This window comes from Ambystoma mexicanum, chromosome 8 (genome assembly GCF_040938575.1).
Source record: "Ambystoma mexicanum isolate Mex_15411 chromosome 8, UKY_AmexF1_1, whole genome shotgun sequence".
Classification (NCBI taxonomy): domain Eukaryota; kingdom Metazoa; phylum Chordata; class Amphibia; order Caudata; family Ambystomatidae; genus Ambystoma; species Ambystoma mexicanum.
The window spans coordinates 1,360,180,361-1,360,204,756 of NC_090929.1; the positions used below are offsets into that span (position 1 = coordinate 1,360,180,361).

At 43.8% G+C, this 24,396-nt stretch overlaps 1 protein-coding gene across 4 annotated transcripts in view; it reads right to left on the reverse strand.

Annotated features, from left to right (window-relative positions):
• Nucleotides 1-24,396, reverse strand: part of PTPRE (protein tyrosine phosphatase receptor type E) — a 2,259,327-nt gene that overhangs the window by 1,052,988 nt on the left and 1,181,943 nt on the right. For 3 of the 4 annotated variants that reach the window (XM_069611476.1, XM_069611477.1, XM_069611479.1), the window contains 2 exons: nucleotides 14,333-14,435; nucleotides 13,986-14,059 (listed from right to left, as the gene is read on the reverse strand). In XM_069611476.1, coding sequence (XP_069467577.1) covers nucleotides 13,986-14,059; nucleotides 14,333-14,435 — 177 coding nt within the window. The other variant, XM_069611478.1, reaches the window with a different exon arrangement.

A 24,396-nucleotide genomic window follows, 5' to 3' on the forward strand; every position in this document is an offset into this window, starting at 1 on the left:
CAACATGCAAAGCGAAAAATCCAGAGAAACGATTGGATAAAACAACTGCTGAGCAAACAGAATACAAACGTTTCCTGATATGTGCAATTGAATCAAGAGCTCTCCATGAACTTCCAACCTACCTAGCATGCTTCCCAGATCGACTTATTCGCGACCTCTTTTTACGATTTCGATTTAACATTCTGCTGACTCGCGAATATCTGAGCATAATACATCCAAATATAACGTCTACTGATTGTCAATTCTGCAAGATCGCTAATACCAAAGAGTCCCTTTTCCATGTAATCATGATATGCCCTGCCCTGATGGACAAAAGAAACCTGTACAAAGATTTTTTCAGAGTCTCCATGAAACAAATGACCACTCAAGAGCGATGGGCCCACCTTCTAAAAGGTCATGACAGACATTTGATCCTAACAGTAATGAAATTCTGGACTTCAATTCACAAGGATAATAATTTGGATGAGTTGGAAACACAAGCATAACATTTTTCCATTTGTTTTTAATAATGAAACGTTATGATGAAACGTTTGTTTTATCAAACATATCATTTTAAATAAAAATAAAAATTAGATTGTACATTAATTTATAAGTGTAAAAATGATCTGCCTCCCCATGATTATGCACACAGCAGAGGAACTCTGAAAAATGCAAATGTGCAATACTGGTTTGCTTTCACTGGAGAAATGACAAAATATTAATTATCATTTGCAACTTAGTTTTCCATCTTATTATCAATTTTACAATCCTAAAATGCTAGGAAAATAAATATGCACAATGATTCTGTTTGCTCCAAATAAACCATTCCTCTTATCACATTGTGCAGTTTCTTTTTTTTGAAAGGCTTCAGAAAATACATTCTGTTTCAGAGATGTTTATCCATGGCTTGCACTTACATCCATGTAGATAAAAATCAAAGGAAGCGTTCTGGTTTCCGTTTCTGGTTTCTGTCAAGTAACCTGAACTTTGCACTGCCCTCTGCTCTAAACTTGTGTGTAAACATACACAGGAAAATAATAAAGCTTTCGTATTTACAAGATTTTCATGCGTAAAAAGGCCTAGTACAAACTTTATCTGGAGGCCTGACCTCATCCCATAAATACTACATCCGTTGTAATATGAGGTAGAGGAAAGAATAAATTATAGTTCAAAACTAGGGTGGAAGCCTTGGGTGCAGAGAGTGTGATATGGACTGAGCAAAGAATGTATGGGTCCGCGTGATCATGTTCCTCACCCCCTGTGCCAGTCCCCAAGTCTCCCAGGTGCATGCTATAATGATGTAGTAGCATTATCGCACAATAGGAACCATGTAACAGCAACATGTGTAGAGCCTGACGTCCAGTCCCTGGAGAGATGAGCCCAGCTGACCCCACATGAGGGAAGACAGATGGACGAGACTGGAGCCAATCATAACCTGGCATCCCCTAAAAAGCAGGCCCATGTATAGGGTCTCACCAACCAGCAGCGCAGGTTTCTACCATATGCAATGTTGTCACTGATGACGTGGTGTACCCTTATAATTTGTTGCTCATGCAGATTCTGGTAGAATGTTCTCGAGCAGCAGAGTTCTTTGCTTGCACCTTTACCTTTTGTTCAATTAAAACTTGTTATCCTTGCAAGAAATCTCTTGGCCTTTTTTCCTTAGCGGGTTGTATTTTTTCTGGCGTGAGCATACAGGGCGTGCCTTCGATTGGCGACCCTGACGTGATCCCAGCGCCCCGTACCTGTGGAGGTATGCAGACATCCTATCCGGAAGGGCCGCGCCCACCTACAGTGGCCAGCCCCAAAAAAGCTTACTTCCCAGTGGCAGTACAGGAGCCGTGTTTGCAGAATCCTGCCTGCTCTTTGGAGCAGGATGCGGCCCCAATGAGAGGTGCAGGCCAGTGTTGTAACCCCATGAAAGGAGGAGTTTGGGTGAACGTACGCACTTGAGTATAGCATTGCGAGGGATAACAAGTTGGGGACAGATGTAAGGGGAAGTGTGAACAGTGTGAACACGCAGAGATTAAAATCGGAAGTGCAGCATGCCTGTGGCTTGTTATATTTTTTGTTTTTTTATTAATTATTTAAGGAGAATACTAAGGAAAAGAAAACAGGAAGATAGGGAGTCTTCCCGAGTGAGGGGGGGGAGGTGGCACACAACCGTTGTTTAATGAAGAAGAAAAGAGGAAATACATAAGAGCTCTGCATAGTTAGAGAGCTCAGGCATAGTAGTGATTGTTATTTTAGCTTGTTATTTTAGTTTGATTTATTCGTGCATTTTTATTGTGTAGGGAAGAGGCCCAGGAGGGGTTTGATGTGGTTTGTATGTGTGTGAGGAGAGTGTAGTTTGTGTGGGTAAGGAGACCAAAATGGAGGGTGGGTGGGGCAAGAAAAAAAAAAAGAGTATTTTTGAATTTTTGTGTCGACAAAGAGGGGGGCGAAATTGAACAGTGTTTTTGACAATATCCGCATACCTCTGTGTCGCATTAGCACAGGCGTAGCACTACTAGCAGGCACATGGGAGACATGACCATGGGAGGAGAGGCGCCCATAGCGCACATGTGCCAGGCTCTGCCGTTGTACTGCGAGAAGATTAAGAAGTATCACAACCAGTGGGTGACCGAGACTAGGGGAGTGGGGATGCCCCACTCCTGGCCAGAGCAGAGTTCCTTTGACAGAAGTGTGTTGGAACACATGTCCATCTTTTTGACAGCAAATAACAAAGGGAAACCATTACAGAACAGAAGGGAAATATTGAACCTCTGGAAAATGTTCGAGGATACAGAGGATCACAAGGGGGAAGGAGGGGCACACAGAGATAGTAAAGGCGCAAGCCCGAGTAAAGATGGGAAGGGCTCGACGGGAAAGAAGGGAATATATCCTTTAGTAGCCTGTCCCACAGCGGGATACACAAACCCAACGTATGTGTCAACAATTACGAATTTATCGACACCAGCGACAGCACTACCTCCCCCATATGCCTCCCCTCCAGCTGTCACAGCACACGCCCATGTTAGCCCAAGAGACCTAGTAATAGCACTGGCAGCGACATGAACGGAACTAGCCAGACTGCGGGCAGCATGTGAATTAACAAAGGTAGACACGCTGGTGAGACCAGGGATGGATGAGTGGAAGTCAGGAGATTTTTTCATTCAGAATAGACAATGCACCCATAAAAACCATACACATAAAGCATGACAGCGACACAGACAGCTTGGGTTACGAGAATGTTGGGTCCCGTAGGAGAGAAAAAGACGAGTGGAGCGAGTTCGATGAGGTTGAGGACGGAGAGGATGGAGAGGCAGAGCAGGCGCCTCAATGCACCCTGAGGGTGGAAAGCTTATGGCAGAGGTTTGGCCGGATGGCAGTAGCAAGGAAAAAGTGAAGTGCAACAAAGGGCGGAAGGAACAAACTGAAAATGCAAATGCCCCTAATACACAATGAGGCAGGGAGGCCGCAATATGTACCATGGGCACAGATGGACAAGAATAGCCTAATAAAGGCACTTCCGGCCCCCACGGCGGGTGTTGGGAATGAATATACACTTTCGAAAAGCATACCGCGTGAGTTCCCTTAGCAATAGGTTAAATGAAAAGCTCATTGATGGCTGCAGTTAGGGGATCAAGCTGCCGATGTGTGGGTAAAGGCGGGGTACCCAGGAGTAACACTGAGTAACGACGCTCAAAATGGAGCATTGTTAAAGGGATGGTCTAGTAAAAAAATGTATTTAAAATATAGATAGGCAACATAAAAAAAAATAATAGCATTCTCCGTTTTAAAACTTCCTATGTAAAATTTTGAGCTATTCAAGCTCAAAATTCGCAAAAACATAAATACAACGTTTTTAAAGCTGCGGTTTTATTTCTAAGTTTTCCGCGCTCCTCCAGCCCGGAAAACTTAGAAAAAAACCCGCAGCTAGTGCTTATTTTTTGTAAAAAAAATAAATAGCACTTACCGAGATTCAGCTGCAGCTTTCCTGCTCTGGTCTCCGGTCCCCGTCCTCCGCCTACAGCACTAATGAAGGGAAAGCCACCCAGCGGTAGCCTTTGTTTACTACAGCTGGCTGGCCTTTCCTTCATTAGTGCCGCAAAAGCAAAAGCCAGCACAGGGGGGCCTCCATTTCACAAAATGGCTGCGCCCATGTGCTTGCTTTTGCGAATTTTGAGCTTGAATAGCTCAAAATTTTAGATAGGAAGTTTTAAAACGGAGAATGCTAGTATTTTTTTTTATGTTGCCTATCTATTTTTTAAATAACATTTTTTACTAGACCATCCCTTTAAACAAGATCAGAGCAAAGGTTTGGAATGCGCTGCGGCAAGTGTTCCCAAAAACACCAGATTTGAAGTCCATCATGCAATGTACGATGGGCGATGATGAGGATGCCACACAATTTATTCTTAAGGCCCATGAGATGTGGAGGGCAGAAACGGGTAACGCCTGGGACCAGTCAATACCCTCTTTCTATTTTATAGTAAAACAAGGCATGCCCAAAGAAGTGCAAAAGGCGCTCGACAAAATCGTAGAGTTCGAGGAGAAAGGGTGGCCTGAAATTCAAAGCATCATAGTGCATCATTGTGGGAGAATAAAAGAGCGAGAGAAAGAGACGCTTCAGAGGCGACATGCAGAGGAAGCGAAACTGGTACAGAATAAATTAGCCAAAGTGGCTGTGATGGCATCGGAGCCGACACCAACACAGATAGAGGAGGGAGGATATACCCCTAGTTTTACAAATGCCAGAATAGCCATGGTGTGGGCTGATGGAGGGCAAGGACAGTGGGGCTGAAACCCACAATTCTCTGGGCTGCAGTGGCAAGGAGGACCGCAGTGGGACGAGGTGGGTTCAGAGGATCAAGGGGAGGTGGATTGGGACCCAGAGGTGGAGGAATGGGGCAATGTTGGACCTGTAGGAAGTCGGGGCATTTCTTGAGGGAATGCAAGAGTAGACAAGGTATGGGGTATAGTTGTGGCCTGCAGAACTATGGGCCACCACCTCAAGGGGCCCCTCAAGGACTGCCCCCCGAATGACCTCAATACCATACGAGATTCACCAAACTTATACTCAGTTATCCCCACAGATCCCAGGCCCTCCCCCACCGCGACACCCGCAACAGGCAACGTAACATTACCAGCTCCACCCCAACATGCAGCATTTGGGAAACGCAAACGCCTTCGGTGGCGTGCGCAACAGTTCAGTGGCACCATTACAAAGTGCAACCGTTTTGGGGGGAACCCCTTTCTCGTTCCCAGGAACAGACACCTATCCTAACTAACATCACAAAAAGTACAATTGTCAGAGGACATGTACAGACTTTCTTTGCATTCCTTATTGCTTCTCAATTGTTCACACACCAATCCCTTTTAGAGAGATTAATTTCAAAACTAATTTATTGTGGAATCAATGTTTTCTTATTTTATTTATATCTTCTTTTTTCTCTTCCAGATATCATCATATTCATAAATATAGAGACAGTATACACAAAGTGACAATTATTGATACACAATCTTTAAAATTCTTACGAGAATTTGTAATAAAAAATCAGCTAATCCAATAATGCAATTCCATTATTTATCATCAAAAAAACACACCATATTGTAATCACCCATACCTATTCATACACCTTAATTATACCCACCATCATTCAAACCAAGCAATCATACTGTGCAAAATATGCTGTTGTAAACCTTTGTTTCTAAAAGCATAAGGACTATCTATTAGATCTTTACAACAAATACATATTTATCATCTAACCATACATCAATGAGTTAATACCATATTGGCACATATTCTCAAATTGTTCTCAACATATACAATTCACCAGATACATTTATATAGACCAAGAAAACAGTCAAAATCCAAAAAGGAGAAACTAGAATAGTATTCGTGTCGACTTAGTTTCGGGGCTGGTTGCTGATGAAATATTTGAACCAACACCCTCATCAGGACATATAAGCAGTCTTCAATTTTGATCACAAAGGTGTGTGTTCAATTTGCTTGAGTCAATGGATTGTCTATACTGTAAGCACATCCATATTCAATTGGGGGATGTTCCTTGCCCGGAGCGGGCCCCTGCTATCACAGTTTCTCTGCAGCAAAAGGAAAGACTGGCACTCTGCTACAATGTTCGTGCCACTACTGTGCATGCCAAGCTTGCACACATGTATGTCTCTTTGCAAAATGGATCTGGATCACACTCCGTGGGGAGATACCGTGATTAATCCATTCTTAACTTCTGCGCTGTAGGTGAAAAGGTTGGCCAAAAAGGAGCTCACCCCAATGGAATCTTTATGTGGGGGCGAACGTCATTGTGCTTTCTAAATCAATAATTACAATACCTTACCAATAATAAAATGAGGTAGCAATGGAGGTTAGGTCCTAGAACATCATAGGGCAACAAATATTAGTATATTCACAAATTAATTGCATGTAGGTGCCCTTTTATGTTTACAGCCAGAAACGAAAGTACTAATGCTAATACAACATCTAAGTGGTCACTGGAACTGTGACAAAATGCCATCGATGGGGGCAGACCAGCTTGAGATGTTTTAATTTTTGTAACCCAAAATGATTCTGGTAATTCTGCTTCTGAAAGAAAGCTCTTCTAATTAAATGCTTCATGCTGAAAAGTACACTGCAAACATGTAACTGCAGAGCTGGTCTACAGGAACTTGTTGGAAGTTGCCTTGTAGTTTGGCAAAATGGCAGTAACATTCATTCTTGCAAACAGGCTGATGGAAACCAAAGTTACAACAGCCCGGGACTCCCTTTAGCTCTGATCCAAATTATAATTGTGTGTTACCAGGGCCTAAAAGCTGATTAGTATGTCAATATAAGCTATATCTGGTTTTGACTTGGTGGCCTGTGGGAATGTACAATTTCTAGTGACCCCTTCTTTCAGGCCCTTCTGTGTATACACTGTATGGGAACACAGCTGACTATTTAGGCTCAGCCCAGCAAAGTTTTTGTTCACTCTGGGAATGATTTCAAGGATAGTATCTGCCTCCCGGTCACAGGGAAAGGTCTCATGCTTCAAAGAACAGGATCTTCCGGCAAGAGGGAAGTCACACCAGGGTAGCAATTACTAGAGACTTTATGATGCAGGGCAGACAGGAGAGAAGGCAGAGTTAGAGCAACCAGAAGAGGAGTTCCAGTCCAGAGATTTCGCTGGAGTGGAGATACCTCCACACACTGCGTAACAGTAATATATTCCATTACAGTAGATTGTCTGGTAAGTAATGACCTTCGCGATCCTGAAATAATCGTGGCGGTCAATAACATAAGGCGAAGCATGCAGCCAGGGAAGATGTGCATGAGGCCATCAGCCCCAAGGCTCTTCCAGCTGGTGTGTGTTAGAGACTGGAGACCCTGGTATTCTCTAGGTCAGATCCTAAGTCTATTAAGGTGCCTGTTCCTGCAGGAGTAGGCCTATTGGCCACTTGCGTGCCTACAGGATTCAGTGATCTCAGGGTTGCCTACTGGCGTGGAAAAGAAACCTGAGATGGAGGACACAATAGATTCAGATCTCAGGGGCTTGCCAGTACTGAGTGAGTTGTCGTCAGTTGGAGGGCCAAATGAGGATGACCTTTGCCAAGCACAGAGAGGCTGCTGAATTCTGGCAAGTATGTGAAGACAGATAGAGGAGCAGGCTCAGGGCGAGGCCCCTGGGTTGTTCAAGGTGTTCTTGGAGAATGTTCTCCTCTACAATGAGACTAATAAGTCTGAGGCACGGGTTCCTACTAGACTTGGCTCACAACATTTCTTTGGCAGGTCACTTAGGAGTGAACAAGGCAGTTGACATGTTGTTTTTCTGTTCTCCTGCCACAATTGCCAAGCTTCTGGTACGTCAGGCAGGTCAAAAATGCACCCTTAATTCCACCACCTATGTTTGGGTAAATTTAGAGAGAATAGGGATGGACAAACCAACTCAGGGAACTGGTACATTTTGGTGGTTGCCACGCAGTACCTAGAAACTGCATCAAAGCCCTCATGGTGGTGAAGGCTCTGATAGGGACATTCTCATGTGCGGTTCCCAAAAAATGTCATTCCTGACAGAGCTCCAACTTCTTATCTGCATTTGTGGAGGTGATGTGGGAGGAGTGTGGAGTTACAAATAAATTATGTGCAGCTTTCCATCCCAAACCAATGGGTTTGTGAAGAGATTGAACAAAACCTGAAAGGCATGATAAGGCATAATGGGTGACTTGGAAGAGCACCTCAGGAGAACATGGGATGTTCTCCTTCCATGCTTGTTGCTTACCTACAGAGCGGTGTCACAGACTGGAGTAGGGTTGAATCCCTTTGAACTACAGCTTGGCCATCCGGTTAGGGGTCCTCTAAGTCTGGTGAGAGAAGGATAGGAGGGTAACCCCACAAAGTGGATTATGTGCTTGGTTTAAGATCCAGAATGGCCCAGTACATGGAACAGCCCACAAAAAATGTGAAGTCTAGCCAGAATGTAATGACGCATTGGCATGACCAGAAGCCCACAGTGACAGTTCGTCTGGGAAGTGGAACCAGTCATACCCAGTGCACTTCAGGATAACTGGACTGAACTGTATGTGGTTCTGGAAATGATCATTGAGGTGTTAATGAGCTCACTGACACAAAGGCTCTTAGACAGATGCATAGGGCCCTTTCAGGTCAACTGGATGTACCCTCATTACAGCAGGGATTACTTGGCTTTGGCTGTGGTGACTGATGTCTGAAAAGGAGACTGATTGCCTTCTAGACTTGCTACACATTATCCACAGTCTTGTCCTTAGAAGTGGTGCAGATCTTCTCTCGTCAGACAGAACAGCAATCACAAGTCTGCCAGCAGCTCCTAGGCCAGGTTATAAGTATATTCTCACTGACTCCAGATGGCACAAGTGGTGTGTCCATGACACAGGTGACGGTAAACTCATGAAGAGCAGAATTCACTGAATCTCTGATAAGGTGAGGGATATCATTTAGGAAGAAGTTTCCAAGATGTTGGCCCTGGGGGTTATTGAGTTATCAAATAGTCCATGGGATAGCCCTTTGGTGCTGGTTCATAAAAGGTATAGCAATAGGACAAATGAAGTTAGCTCCTTTGTGGACTACAGAGGGCTCGGTTCTCTGACCAAGACAGATGCACACCACATACCTCATGAAGATGAACTCATTGATAACGTAGGGGCTGCCGAGTACATGAGTATCTTTGACCTCACTGACAGGTACTGGCAGGTTGATCTGGAGGACAAGGAAAAAGGGAGGTCTGCCTTTCCCACACTAGGAGGTCACTACCAGTTGACGGTTATGCTCATTGGGATAGAAAATGGCCCTGTCACCTTTCAGAGGATGGTAAACCACGCCCTATGTTGCTTAAAATCCAGCATTGCTTATTTGGATCATGTTGCAACTGGGTTTCTCTTGCTTCCCTACAAAACTTGGGAAGACCCTCCCTCCCATATGGAACATGTGCAACAAGCCATGCAGAATGCTGGCTTGACTATAAAGGCTTCAGACTGCCAGATAGTTCAGTGTACTGTGACTTACGTAGGACACCAAGTGAGTGTTGGAATGAAACAACTTCTTCTTGCAAATGCACAAGTGGCCCAGGATTAGGACATTCCTACCACTCAGACTCAGGTGAGGGCATTATTTGGCCTCACTGGGTAGTACTGGGCTTTTATCAGGGGTTATGGAACCATTACTCTTCCCTTGAATGATCTGACATCAAGGAAAATGCTAAAGAAAGTCACTTGGACTCCTGTTTCTCCCTGCAAATTTGGAATTGGAGCAGTTTTAGCACAAGTAATGTCAAAAGGGTTTCAACAGCCTTTTGCCTCCATTAGCAGACGATTGACCAATAGAAAGAGAAACTGGAACACAATTGAAAAAGAGGCATTTGTGGTCGTTTGGACTGTTCACAAGTTGAAAGCATACATGTGTTGGTCTCATTTCATTTTCCAAACAGACCACAGGCATCTCAGTTGATTAATGTCTACGCAGGGAGAGAATACAAAGTTGTTGCATTGAAATATATCCTTACAATAATAGAATACGGTATTTAACACAAGGCCGGGACTTAGCACTCCAGTGCAGATGGCTTGGATAGATAAGTTTGCATTGATGATGATCCAGACCCTTACAGGGGTGGGCTCAACCAATTTAGGCTTGGGGAGTGTGACGGAATGCAATCTGTGAGGGCTGCTATCCAGGTTTTTTTTAATTTTATTTTTAAGACGCAAAATGCTGCTGTTAAATCTGCCTCTGAAAGTGAGCTCTGCTAATCAGATGCACTTTCAAAATTGCTTCATGCTGAAAAGTATAGTGCAAACATGTAATTCTGCTCAGTCTTTCTACTGAGACCCCTCAGCAGATGCCATGTAGTTTGCGAACATGGCAGTTTCAGAGCAACATGCACATTTCTGCGCAGCCTGTTGAAACCCCAAATTCCAACAACAAAGGACTTCCTTTAATACTGGGCAAGCCTGACCCAAATTATATAATTGCGTGACTCCAGTATCTAATTAACATCTAAATATAAGACAAGTCTAATTTTTACATGATGGCCTCTGGGAATGTGTAGTTATAATGGTCATAACCCCATGGTGTATTTTGATTGTCAGGTTGATTTCTAGTGACTCCTTCTATCAGGGCCATCTTTATATTCACTTTTTCGGATTGAGCTTCACCCAAAACAGACCATTTAAGCTTAGCCCCAACAAGGTCTACAAAAGACCAAAACACTTGTCTGGGGTTGCTGTTTGTACTCTTGTTCAGAGGAGAATTGACTAGCATTTCGGTGCTGGACTTCCCCAGGGCAGGTCAAAGACTGATATACTTTGGATATTTCTCCTCTGTGAAAGATAGTGAGCTAAAGAATCTGGGTAAGGTTCTCATAACCGGGACTAATGTCCAGCAGAGGGACTTCCCAGGACTCCGCTTGTTTTTTTGCATATTTTAAGTAACTTTGGGTCTCACCCTAAATTACTTGGGGAATCCAGATGTGGACCCCTTGCTCACTATTCCTAGAGAGACACAGCGCCACCCTACTGATGATGGCCAACTAGATTGAAATATGTGTCTGGGGTTGCTGTAGGCACTCTTTTTCAGAGGAGACTTGCCAAGCATTTTGGTGCTGGACTGCCCCACAGCAGGACAAAGACTGATATGCTTTGGATATTTCTTCTCTGTGAAAGATAGTGAGCTAAAAAATCCGGGTACGGCTCTTTTGACTGGGACTGATGTCCGGCAGAGGGACTTCCCAGGAACCCCCTTGTATCTCTGCTAAAGACTTGCCACCTTCTAGAAGGTCAAGACCCGCCCCCATGGAGCATGAAGAGGACCTTTGCTTTGAAGGACAGGCTTTGCCAGCAAGAGGGAAGTTGCACCAGGGTGGTAATTACAAGAGAATCTTTATGAAAGACTGCAGAAAGAGCAGAGTTGGAGTAGTCAGGAGAGTAGTTCCAGTTCAGAGAAGGGTCACACCGTCTTGGAATCACTTAGGTCATTCACACTTGCTGGGCCCACTCCCCACTTCCTGCAGAAAATCACTCTGGGACTGGCATCACGGGGAAAAGACACTATCCACAGCAGCCAGGACTGGACCCACACAGAAGGCTTAAAAGGGAGCCATCTGCTATGACAGACTGACTATATAAGGAGGTGGGGGATTGGAATCATTGTTATACGTCAGAAGAAGGATTTTGGTGGAACTCTAATAGGGTACAGTCTGCTCAAAGCTCTCAGGTACAGGGATGAAGATAAGAGGCGAGGCTCCAACAAGGGAGAATGAACCGTCCCTCGCCCATCCCAGTGAGACATTTGGGATTACTGCTGTGTGAGCAAGGCCCATCTGCTGCCTGAGCACTGTAACAAGTGTCCTGTTCACCAGAGATGACAGCCTCTGCAGATGTTCTCTGGAAACCTACCTGGCTAGGAGGGGCAGAACATTGTATCCCTGTGGTCCCTGGACTGAGTTCCCAGGAAGCAAAGGAACAGCCTTCGGCTCTGCCTTCCATCTCAACCGTGTTTGGGTCTTTTCCAGCTTCTGCAGGCTCCCGGAGCAGTCTTTGTCACTATATGCACTTCGAGGCGCTTTAAGCTGGTCTTTGATCTGTCTCGATGCCGACTCAACCCACTGGAAACAATCGTCGCACCCATCCCAAATGTCGACCTGACCCACTGGAAGCAATCCTCTCACCCATTGACTCAACTCACTGGAAGCCCCGCAGCCAATGCTGACTCGACCTGCTGGAAGCAATCGTCTCGCACACTGACTCGACCCATCGCAAGCGATAATCGAAGTGTCCCAAAAGTGCCTAAAGGCCTTTCTCGATGCTGCCGAGCCTCACAAACAGATCTAAAAGGTATTTGTAGTAGTTATCTCCACTTGCTTTACGGGGCCCTAGTGGCATTTAAAACCCCGAACTTGACCTTTTTAAAGACATCTTCGTTCAACACGCATTTAACTGTTGAAAATATTGCCTGTTTCCTCCTGTTTTCAGACCCAGAGTGCCTCTTTAATCTTAAAGTCTGTATATTCTGGGTCTTCACTTACAGCAGTGTGTTAAAGAGCTTTTGATTAGCATGTTTGGATTTTTAGTTTAAATTCTACTTTTTTTTAATATAACCTTGACTGAACATTTCTTGTATTTATCTTTTATTATTTTGGTACTATAATAATATTGTTGTTTGGGGGCTTGTTTGTTGGCTCACAATCCTCCTGAAGAGTATAGCCTGTCCTCGGCAATCATTACAACAAAGTAGGTGCACCTATAGTGCTGTGTCTGTTGCAGCTTTATGTAAGTAGTTGGGGACTGACAATGAATTGAATCCCCACTCGCCCGCCTGCTCCTGTAGAGAAGAAGTCATTTCGAGACAGGCACTAAACATGAAATGTCCTCACTCACGTGTGGTTGGGAAGAGAAAGCCACAGTGGCAGTCATTTCTGTTACCGCGTGGCGTGAGCAGCACGAAGCAGCATTTCAAGTAGACAGCTATACTCTGCTCGTAAATACATGAAAACACATGACATGACCTGCAGCGTTCACCGCGCAGTTGTGAGATGTAGGAAACTGCTCAATTGCCACCTCGTGGTGACATCTGCACACTAGTATGTGTTTGTGACTGACAAATCAGTATTGTCTGCCCCAAATTGCTCTATTAAACATGACACGTGAACTGTTCGTGTGCGATGTGTGATCGCCAACTAAAGGCTACAGAAGATGTTTTATTTTACATAGCTTTCCCTTGACGCACTGTGAATTATCTCGAAACTGCACTTATTAAACGGTAGAAGTCAGCAGCATAGACGTCGCTCTGTGAGGACTTGTTTGCATAGTTGCAGCCGAAAATGCTAAGATCGCAATAACTAATTGTATCCCTGAACCCATCACACTACAAGTACCAGAATTGGAGTAGGAAGCGGCTCATGGGCGCAGTAAAGAAACAGACAGGTTAAACGACACTGGCGGAATTGGCCACCCTTTTTTTCGAAAATACTTTGCTGGCTTTCCATATACGTTTACGGCGGTAAACACATTTACAAAATATGATGTGAACATTGCTCTGGATCCATTTAATTGGACCAGAAAATAATGTCTGGTATGATAGCACAGCGAGTACAGCGCTCGCTCTGACATCTGTGCAGAGCCTGCAGGGCCAAACTCCGCCTTTCATGCTTCCGAGGTCGATCAATGAGCACCACACCCCGTGGATAATAATAAGCAGCGCTCAGGTGCCTGAGGGTTCGTAGCGCTATATAAATGCGAAATTATTATTATTATTATTATTGATGTTTAGCTCCACACGTGTATCGCCTAGAGCAGAAGAAAGCATTAGATCATGGGTGCCAACCCCAGCAGGCACTGACAGTTCAAACAACAAATGCACACAGGATGCTAAAACTATGCAGAACAACAATATGCGATGTTTGAAAGTCATTTCCTGTATCTGTACTAGAAAAAAAGCTAGACTCGGACTGTATACCTTAACCCAACTGTCAAACAAACACATGTGATCATAACATGGATTTTACCTTGCTCTTCCAGAATTCCATTTGGCATCTTTTTATCGCCGGAATTGACAACCGCCTTCCGTTGTTTTCTGAACCTAAACAAAGTGAAACACGCTGGGTTATTAACATACCGACTTGCAGTTGGGGCAGTGAGATATGCCCTGGAGCAGAACGAAGTCAACACACCACAATAGCCCCGTGAAGCTCTTCCTCCGCATTGTGAAAGCCGGCAAGCGCAGAGCCGTGCGACATTACTCCCGGCCCCGAGACTGGAGCCCTGCCTTCACCCACACAGACACACCGAATGAAAACACTCGCCGCATTTCCTGGTTTGAGCTCACGCACCACGTGACGCACTTGCCTCGTACCTGAAGAAGTAGGCGGCCAGCAGGATGAGCACGATCACCACCAGCAGGGGAACGAGCACCGAGGTGAGCAGCGAGCCCGTCTCGATCTGCGGGAATGTCGAGTCTGCAAAGAGAGCACAGAGACAAGGCATAATTAGAGGTAAAAGGGGCTCGTTGCGCACAGAACGCAGACGACAACATACTGCCCGGCGCTCGCTCACAGCAGCCCTTCTGTGTTGATGCTTTGGAAAGTAACATACTTGTGTGGACAGCCTATTTACTCTTGCCACGATTCCACCCACATAACATGTTATGCAAGACACACATGGATGTTTTTTTGTGGCGAGGGGTGGAGGATGTCGGCAAAGTGTCTCTGCGTCAAGTAATGTTCGGTAGGAAATTGGAATGTGACTGATATCAATAGGAAGAAACTGATGTTGCACATGTCTCCGTGGACGGTTAAGGGGGCGAAAGATGACTTCTGGCAGAATATACAGACGCCACACATCTCAGTCCCCTCTCAGGAGTGCCATTGCCACACTCACTGTTCGCATTCCCCTGCCAAAAGAAATGTAACTCAGGCAAACAACCCTGTACCAGCAGCAATCGAAGCGGGAAAGTTACTCTAGGATCCTATGGGCGTGAAATCGTGGCATATAAGTGATAGGCTTGTAAAAAGTGTAAAAGCGCAAGACTTAAACAACGGCGATAACTTGTGCAGAAATGACAATCCACATGACAATGCAGGGGAGCAAAACGTACGATTCTTGCTTTATTTTCCATCTCCTGAATGGAAGCCCATAATTACTACCAGGCAGGTGTTTTGCGCTCTGAAACACTTGTGTATGAGCGCAATACAAATAAAATATCATATCATACTTGTATAGAGTTGTGTGAATGTGGGCACTTGCCACACTTAAACTAAGTCATTGACATTGGCATGGCCATTGACCGTATGGAGTTGTGAATGAAGGCAGGTGCCGCCACTGGACGTAATTGCAATCGTTGGCATGTGCCACACCCTTCGATAGCCTGCATAAACAACTGAATAAGATGATGAATGCCAACCACCCACCACATGGATGGAGTAACCTTGGCTAGTCGACGCCGCTCACCGACTGGATTGGAAATGCTCTCTGGGCCACATTTGAAGGGACACACAAACGCCTGCATGCCCCGCATACAGACAGGTGTCACGTAGGTTGCCGATGCCAAACTTGGGTAAGGTTATGAATGTGAGTGGATGCCATGTGTGAAATGGACTGTGAGTATCGGACAGCCCAGATCAGGACAGAGAGGCAGAGACGCTCCCGCACCCACCGTGGAGAGAATGCAGAAATTTAGCACTGCAGTTCCAGACAGCAATGCCAATTAACCAATCCACTAACAATTTCACCCCTCTGCATACACCTCTCAAACTCCAACCAAACACAACCACAAGCCTACAACACAACAATCCGCACAAACTTCACTACACTGCAACAACAAAACAAACCACACATAGACTCACACAACAGCACACGAGGACTGCTGATCGTAAAACACCCCAAGCACAGCCAACAGACCCACCGGGCTGAGGCCGCCAACAGCACATCACTGCTCTCTTGCACTTTTCCAGCTTATTCCCACTAACTCACCCCTTTTCCCCCTTTCTTTCAGAGCCGCCAAAGCGCCAGGGGACCACTGCGGTGGTGATAGTGTGCAGTACAAATATCCTTTAACATTAACATTAACATTAACCAATATGCAGTTTAATGACAGTCTAACAAAATTCATAGGAAACTATAAAGAAACACATTGCACCATTGTTCAGTGTTCTCATACATTTAGTTATTTATTTGTTGGTGATTTGTAAGGTGCCTAATGCGAAAAACCTCTCCTTTGTGGTGCCGCAAAGAAAAGAGAAGGGGTGGGTAGGGTTAGAACAGGTGAGGGATACCAAGTGATAAAAAACAGTATCTGATAATTCACCGGTCCTTGGAGCATTGCAGATCAGTTAACAGAAAAATAGAAGTGGGGAGGGCTATTTTCCCCATGTAGACAAGTTCAGTTTTGCAGGCATTCAAGCAATGGCTATTATCAATCATCCATCCTACATACATTGATCCAAATTCTCCAGGTTTTTATGTTTAAAGTTTACCATGTTTTATGAGCGAAAGAGACCTCAGTAAATTCCATTTCCTATACTTAATGTATACCATGTTACACGAGACAATTATGTTTCGGAAATAGACTTCAGTACATTCCATTCTCTCTGCAATATGTTAATGTTAAAGGATATTTGTACCGTGCAGTATCGCCACCGGAGTGGTCCCCTGGCACACTGGCAGATAGCAACATCTCAAATGTCCATGGTTGATGACTATAAATAATTGATATTATTTTATAATGTGCAATATCCTAAAAGTATAATCAAAAACCACACTTAAAGGACAGGAATAGCCTTTTGAATCCAGCTGCAAAGAAAAAAGTTGGGATACACATTCATTTTGTGACCAAATATGGGGCACAAAGCCAAATCCTTATAACGATTGTCACATGGGTAATGGGGATCAAAGTACATACCAACACAGAACACTGCAATCTAAAGTGGTTTATTGCGGAAGTATAACAGTGTAGAGGTGGCAAAATAAATGGGTATGGTACAAAGGGAAACTGAAAATATGTCAGGATGGGTACAGTAATCTCCTACAAACTACATTATGGGAAACTCAAAGTTCACAACATCTCTCAGGCTCAGGCGGTACCAGGATTCCCCTCTTGCAAAGTGAAAAGGGTGCACAAAGAAACATTTTTCACCCAAACAAAAGTCTGTAGTTGCTCTATTTGTTTCAAAATGTCCCCTCTACTGCTTGGAAAGAAGTATTTTCATACTCTTTATAATACCCTATCCAATTCTTGTGGCACTCAGGAGCAGGAAGAAAAGAATAGATATATTTTACCAGAGCTTATGAATGGGTGGTTTTAAAGCCTCTGGTTTTGAATTCTACTGGATGGCGGTGCAAGCACAGACTGCACAGTATGCAACCTACCAGCACTGGTCCACACCACCACCGCCCCATGTGAAACTTGAGAAAGCTGCGACTGTCAACTGTGATATTCGTACACTGCTACTTACCAACAAGTATGCTGACCTCTGCAAGTGGTCACACTTCTAGCATGGTGGAAAAAATGCCAGATTACAGGCTCTGGAACGACATATAGTAACTGTATACCACTGTGGTGCTCGACTGGTATCCCGCCTACATTGGAAAAATTGGACTCGCAGGACTCCTACGGTGGAAAGTTGGCTAACAGATGCCACAGGGGCCAATAATATGTCACAATGATGCCACAGACTTCTACGCCTAAAGATATTTGGGTTTAATATAAGAACTACTTGCTGAAAAAGTGTCCAAATGATGTTTCTATGTAGGTAATGTTTCTTCTCCCCTAGTATGTGTGTTGGGTCGATTAATACATTGGAATTGTGTCCAAGATAACTGAACTTGTCATTTGATTTGTACTGTGAATATGCTTCAATTGCTGATATGATTCCACTGTTTGGAAAGGTTAAAGATGTAACCTGCAATACATGCTGTATGTAATGCTGTACAACCAAGTAAATAAATTCATATTAAAAAAAGAAAAGTCTGTAGTTCCCCATTTATCCAGGACTTGCTTTCCGCTGGGTTTCATAATGCTGAAGTAATCTCCAGTTACACAAGGATGTCTCCCCTTACTTTCTCCTCCTCCGTTACCCCTTGACCTTGTTGTCTCACTATGGGTGAAACTCAGCAGTGATCTTCTTGGTGTTCCCCTTGGAAACCTTCCTTCTCCAGCAGCAGCGGAATCAGGGGGGATTAGGGGAATGGGGTGTCACTCTCGGCACTTAACAGAGCCTGTACTGTTCAATCGGTCGGTCTCTGCAATGAGACTGTTGACCAATTCCAGGCCTCTCCTCTCCTGAAGTCTGCCTCCTCTGGTCAGCATATACACTCTCCCCCTATATTCTCTTTGTCGCTTTCTTTGCCCCTTTTGTCTGAGCAGTCTCCCACTCAGAGTTTTAGCCTTCTGTCTCTCCTTCTTCCCCTCTTTGCACATAGAAGTCTCCCTATTTCAATTTCCCATGTCTGCCCCGTCTTCATCCCTTTAGGCACAATGATTATTACTTCACATCTTTCTTTCTTTCTTTCTTTCTTTCTTTCTTTCTTTCTTTCTTTCTTTCTTTCTTTCTTTCTTTCTTTCTTTCTTTCTTTCTTTCTTTCTTTCTTTCTTTCTTCCTCTCCCTCTCAATCTCCCTCTTCTGCTTTGCTCCTTTGGGGACCATTGTCTTCGCTTACCGAATCTTTCTCTCCATCTTCTTCACCTCTTAAGGCACAACTGTCTCCACTTGCCAGATCCTCCTCTATATCAGCCTTTCACCATTTTGGGTACACCTTCCCCACTCTGCTGTGCTTCCCAACAATTAAGTTCTTCACCCTTTTGTGTCCGATTGTCTCCTCTTACCAACTCTTTCTCTCTTACCTACTTCACCCCCTTGGGGGCGCTTCCCTCGCCACTCTTCAAATAATTCCCGGTATCACCTGCTTCATCCCTTTGGGCAGAGCTGCCACCATTTTCCTGTTCCAACTTCCCTCTTCCTATCTCCTGCGCCACAGAAAACCCCAAGCATGATGTAAAATGTAGTCCAGGCCCAAGAGTGGTAAATTAAAATGTAACGGTCACTCGAAAAGAGGGTTTCACACAAGTGTCTTTTGCTACCATGGTTAAGCCACGGCGAGGTGGCGAAATATCAATGCTGTGAGTATCTTTCACATTATGGAGATTTTTTACTTTGCTTTTTGTATTGAGAACTAAGAAAAGACATTTGTATAGGGGATTTTGACATTGGACCATGTTTAAGTCCCTTTTACCGTGATGTGAGAAATCTCAATGCAGCTACAGAGCTGAAAGCTGAAAGGCAGCCAATAAGGCGGTTGACTATTGCCCAAAAGAGTCTGAATGGTGTGCTATCCTGATGCCTCATTGTTTGCGTTTTGATATGTATATATCATAGCGCGGCAGTCGCCACACTATAGTTAAGGTGAGAAGCATGATCCATAAGAAACCCAAAAATTTAATTGCTAATAACCATTGACTTGTGAGATGGATTTGGCTGACATTTTGAAAACAAAATGTTTGTCCCGGCCCACTATTCGCCAGAAAGGACATTTTTGGAAAGATTTGTTAAAAAATGAAAACTGTAAGAAAGCAAGAAAACACTGTTTTCGGCCTACTCCCATTAATTTTCCTATTGAGAAAAAGTCCAGATTTCTGCACAGCGCAGGGCAAAAACCACTGGGCAGAATTTGACGATATAAGAAACAACTTGGGCACGAAGCATTGACTCGATTTCCGAAAGAGGTCTGGGGGGATTCTGTCCAGTAGTTTTTTAAATATTTAATGGGGAAGAGGATGCCCCTTCTTCCAAAATTAAAGCTACATTTTTCCCATGATGTTTTGCAGCACAGACTTTTCAGAAATGAAAAAGATGACATTTTATTTGCTCGAGCAAAGCGATTATCACAATAATTACCACAATAATGTGAAAATGCTTTGGGCATTTGGCTGTGCGATCCCTGAAGAGGATGGGAATGGGTTGTGCTGAGTGGAGACACATGGTGATATTTTCCTGCTGTAGCACAAGCAGAGTAACTGCTCTTACCCGGCCCTAACATCAAACAGGTGTTGCCCTTTTTTCGACTGCCCTTCACTTCGGATGCCTGGGCGAGAGACGTCCTGTGACCTAACAGTTAAGAACGGAAAAGACGGGGCAGGCTTAAGCGGACGGTTGGGGTTTAGGTCACGTGACCTAGACCCACTTGCACCAGCTCATCAACTGGAAAAGAAAAGAGGTTAGAAGGCTGCTTAAATAGGTACAAAAAAAGGTGGCAAAAGAAGAAACGAAAGATTAGCAGTGATTGACAGGCAGGTGGGGTTTAGACCACGTGACCTTAATCCACTTACACCAGGTCCCCAACTGCAAAAGAAAAGCGGTTGTAAGGCTGCTTGGATAGGGAAGAAAAGGGCAGAAACACAACCTAGATCCACTTGCACCAGGTCCCCAACTGCCCAAAACGTTCATTAAGTTCACCTGTATATCAGGAGAACCATAAAATCATGGTCTTTGCAGCCCTAAGTAGAAGGTAACTCGTACCTTCTCTTCGAGTAGAACTAAACATTGTCATTTCTGAGCGGCTACCTGAAACTAGGTACCATGTAAATGACTCACTCTGCCGCAGGGTAAAACAGATCAAAAATACATCCATAACTATTTTTCCAACAGCAGCAGAAAAACGCTCCTTTGCAATCAATGCATTCTAACAGCCCATGCTATTATATGACATGCGATTAGTATTTCCTAAATTGCATGCCTCGGTTTCTGTTTATTTTATAGAGTCAATTAATATATGCAAACATTCCCCTCCAAACCTATCCCAGGTTTTTAGAAAGCATTACCATAATCATTAGGTAGGAAGATAATGGCGAGTTTTCCACCCTCATCCGACAAGTGTACCTGGGAGAAAAAGACTCCAGACTGCCTAGATATTATTACCCCACAATTTATTTGTCACTGATATTACATTATTGGCTGGCATGCCACAAAAATGCATACACATGTTATACTATTTAAATGTTTAAATTATCTCGAGTTAATGGTCTGATTATGTTCTGTGGGAATTGAATACATGGCAGGCAAATGCTTGATAGACAGAGATTAGTGCGAGGAAGAAATTGTAGGAAGCAGTGTATTTGGCATGTATAACATTTTTCATCTTTCATCTACTGTCATGCAAAATGGTCTTGCAGCCTCTGCCATTTTTGGCGGTCTCTTCATGTACTTGTATCTTAATTGGCATATTCTTTTAACTGTATGCACATTTCTGCATTCCTTTTCCCAGAGCGGCTGGAGACTGCCGCTGGGTGGTAGCATAACATAACATGTCTGGCCAATAGTTTATTTACTGATTCCGCCCACAGTAAGGACTACATCTTTCCTCTTGAAATCTATGAGCATGAGTTATACACTTTTTTGTGTGGGGTTATTTGCCAATACAGAGACCTAGCTCCATGGAATGATCTGCAGAGAACATGCTGGAATGGGCTTCTCACACGAACATGAGATACTGCAGATAGGACTGTGTTGTAGTGACATCTATCTATGGAAGATATTTAATTTTCTAAGGATTCTTTTATTGATGAATGACCCTGATTTAATACTCCCTCTCCTCCAACCCAATAATCCACCCCAAAATCTGGCAAAGAAGCAGGCTAAAATAATCAAATTAATAAATCAAAGAATGAAAGGTGGTCCTCTAACTTTCAAGTGCTGGGGATGTCACCTACAATATGTCAAATCAATACAGGCAACTTGTCTACAGGAAGGAACACTGAATCTGCCCGCTATTATCTCACTAAGGTTTTCATTCAAATTTGTACAAGCATCCATTTATAGAAAAACAAATATGAATGACTAATCTGGGCAATACTTACATGCATATAGTTTGCTTTGTAAATACAAATTGACATTGATTTTCATAACGGTTAATGCACATAATCTACCATATGGAATTATAGTTGTCGCCAACTGACCTCCCCTTTCATATCAAAAGGTGAAGCAGTTCTCAGAATAAAGATGGAAACAAAACAATGTATTTTGTTTTCTCTGAAACCATTGACAAAAATATATGCTCTCCTTCTCTGATTCGTTGGTTAATTCTAATTTGAAACCTTGGACACTATCTGTAACAGACTGTTAGTTCCACATAGATGCAACTAGATATCTTTGTGTGGTTGAAGTGATAGCACATTTTCATTTTATTTAAATGCTTTGGTTCAGGAATGTTTGTAATCCGGATACAGCTGAGCCTAAATCTCTCACTACTCTCAAGCAATCAGGTTGATCCTCAACACTCCAGTTCAAATACTTCATTAAGGGATACATTTCAATTACATTATTGACTATGGCAGACCCTAATCGCGACGTCTTGCCATTCCACATTTCAATTCGAAATGTTTAAAATCTTCAGAGATCCCAGATTATGGGGAAAAGCATTATCATGATGAAACTACCCTGGGTTTCAATTTGTTTTATTAATCAGAAAGCACATACACCTTGTACAAACACAGTTCCCCCAAAATAATTTAATTTCTAGCTGGAATTTAATTAATTCTTGGGACATTTTGCTAAATAATTTGGCATCATGGTACTCACTTTTGGTTTGTCTTTCAAAGGCCATGGTCATGAAGGAGCACCAACCAGCTTCAGGTAGCACCGCAATATAAGCTCTTACTTTCAGTCTGTACATCAGAGGAAACTCAAAGTTCACAACATCTCTCAGGCTCAGGCGGTACCAGGATTCCCCTCTTGCAAAGTGAAAAGGGTGCACAAAGAAACATTTTTCACCCAAACAAAAGTCTGTAGTTGCTCTATTTGTTTCAAAATGTCCCCTCTGCGGCTTGGAAAGAAGTATTTTCATACTCTTTATAATACCCTATCCAATTCTTGTGGCACTCAGGAGCAGTAAGAAAAGAATAGATATATTTTACCAGAGCTTATGAATGGGTGGTTTTAAAGCCTCTAGTTTTGAATTCTACTGGATGGCGGCGCAAGCACAGACTGTACAGTATGCAACCTACCAGCACTGGTCCACACCACCACTGCCCCATGTGAAACTTGAGAAAGCTGCGACTGTCAACTGTGGGAACTTTCAGGAACTAAGACTCTGTCTTGGGAATGGCCTCTGCATTCAGCCCCACCTGGAAAAGGCCTTCTTTGAGAGATTTCCCATTGGCTGCTTCCAATTGTATTCTTAATCAGCTTTTCTTCTGCCAGATAGTCTCTCCTGCTTTTCTGCTTTCCCCAAACTCTCCCCTCTTCCTATGTGTTTGATTTTAGATAGCTACCATCTGCACCCATGCAGCATTATTTGATGCAGCACATTTGGATTGGACAGGGCCTGTGATAGGTTCCCCTGACTTACACCCACTAAATCTCTCCTCCTGGTTTATATTCACACATTTCATTTTCCATGTCAGCTTCGGGTTAGCCTTCTCCTCAGAAATGTGGAGTCAAAACTATAAAACTGGATTGCAATATGTATTTTCTTAAAATTACCTGTGTGATATTAATAAGAATAATATATTCAGATTTGCAAGAATATTCTGAATTAGGAAGATCCTTGTGGAGTCAAAACTATAAAACTGGATTGCAATATGTATTTTCTTAAAATTACCTGTGTGATATTAATAAGAATAATATATTCAGATTTGCAAGAATATTCTGAATTAGGAAGATCCTTTATGTTTGTGTCACTGCATGAACAGGCATTTGTTATTAGCTTTAAATACAAGTACATGGATTTGGTCTGAATCCCCATTATAAAGCTCACATTTAGTGTATTTTTTGTAATTTGGAAATAAGACCTTTGTTTTTAGGTAAACACAGATGTGCCATTAGCCTTTTTAATGCCTTGGTGCCTCCCTCTGGAATTGCCTCCCTGCCCCTCTCAGACTTGTGCCGGATCTTCTTAAGATCCGGAAGCTCATCAAGACCTTCCTTTTCTCCTCTTCCTTCTCTCCCTCCCTCTCCCTCCCCTGCTAATCTCCCCTCTGCCTGAGATGGGTGGCCTGCTTCCTTCAGACTCATACAGGGTGCCAGGCCCTCTCATGCGCAGTCTACCTCTGCACTTGATCCACCATGACCCCTCTGCCTTCTTGCATTTGCCCTCTTGTGCTCCCCTGGCTATTACTGGCTGATTTGGCTTGCACCCCTTTGAGCCATTCCAGCCTCTTAACTCACACTTAGTCGTGTACACCGCCTCACTCTCTGCTTCCCCCTGGCCCTGTCCACCTGGCCTCCCTGGCACTCTCCTTTCTCATGGGCCCTTCCACCCAGTTCCTGCACTTCCCCACCTCCCTTTCCCACATGTTACTGCACTTTTCGTGATCTGAATGCCGCAATGCCTATTAGGTTCGCTACTTTTCCCTACCCCCGACCCCCTTTCCCCACCTCCTGTCTTGCTGCGCTTCGAAACCCTTGTGTATGGCCGTATTACAAATGA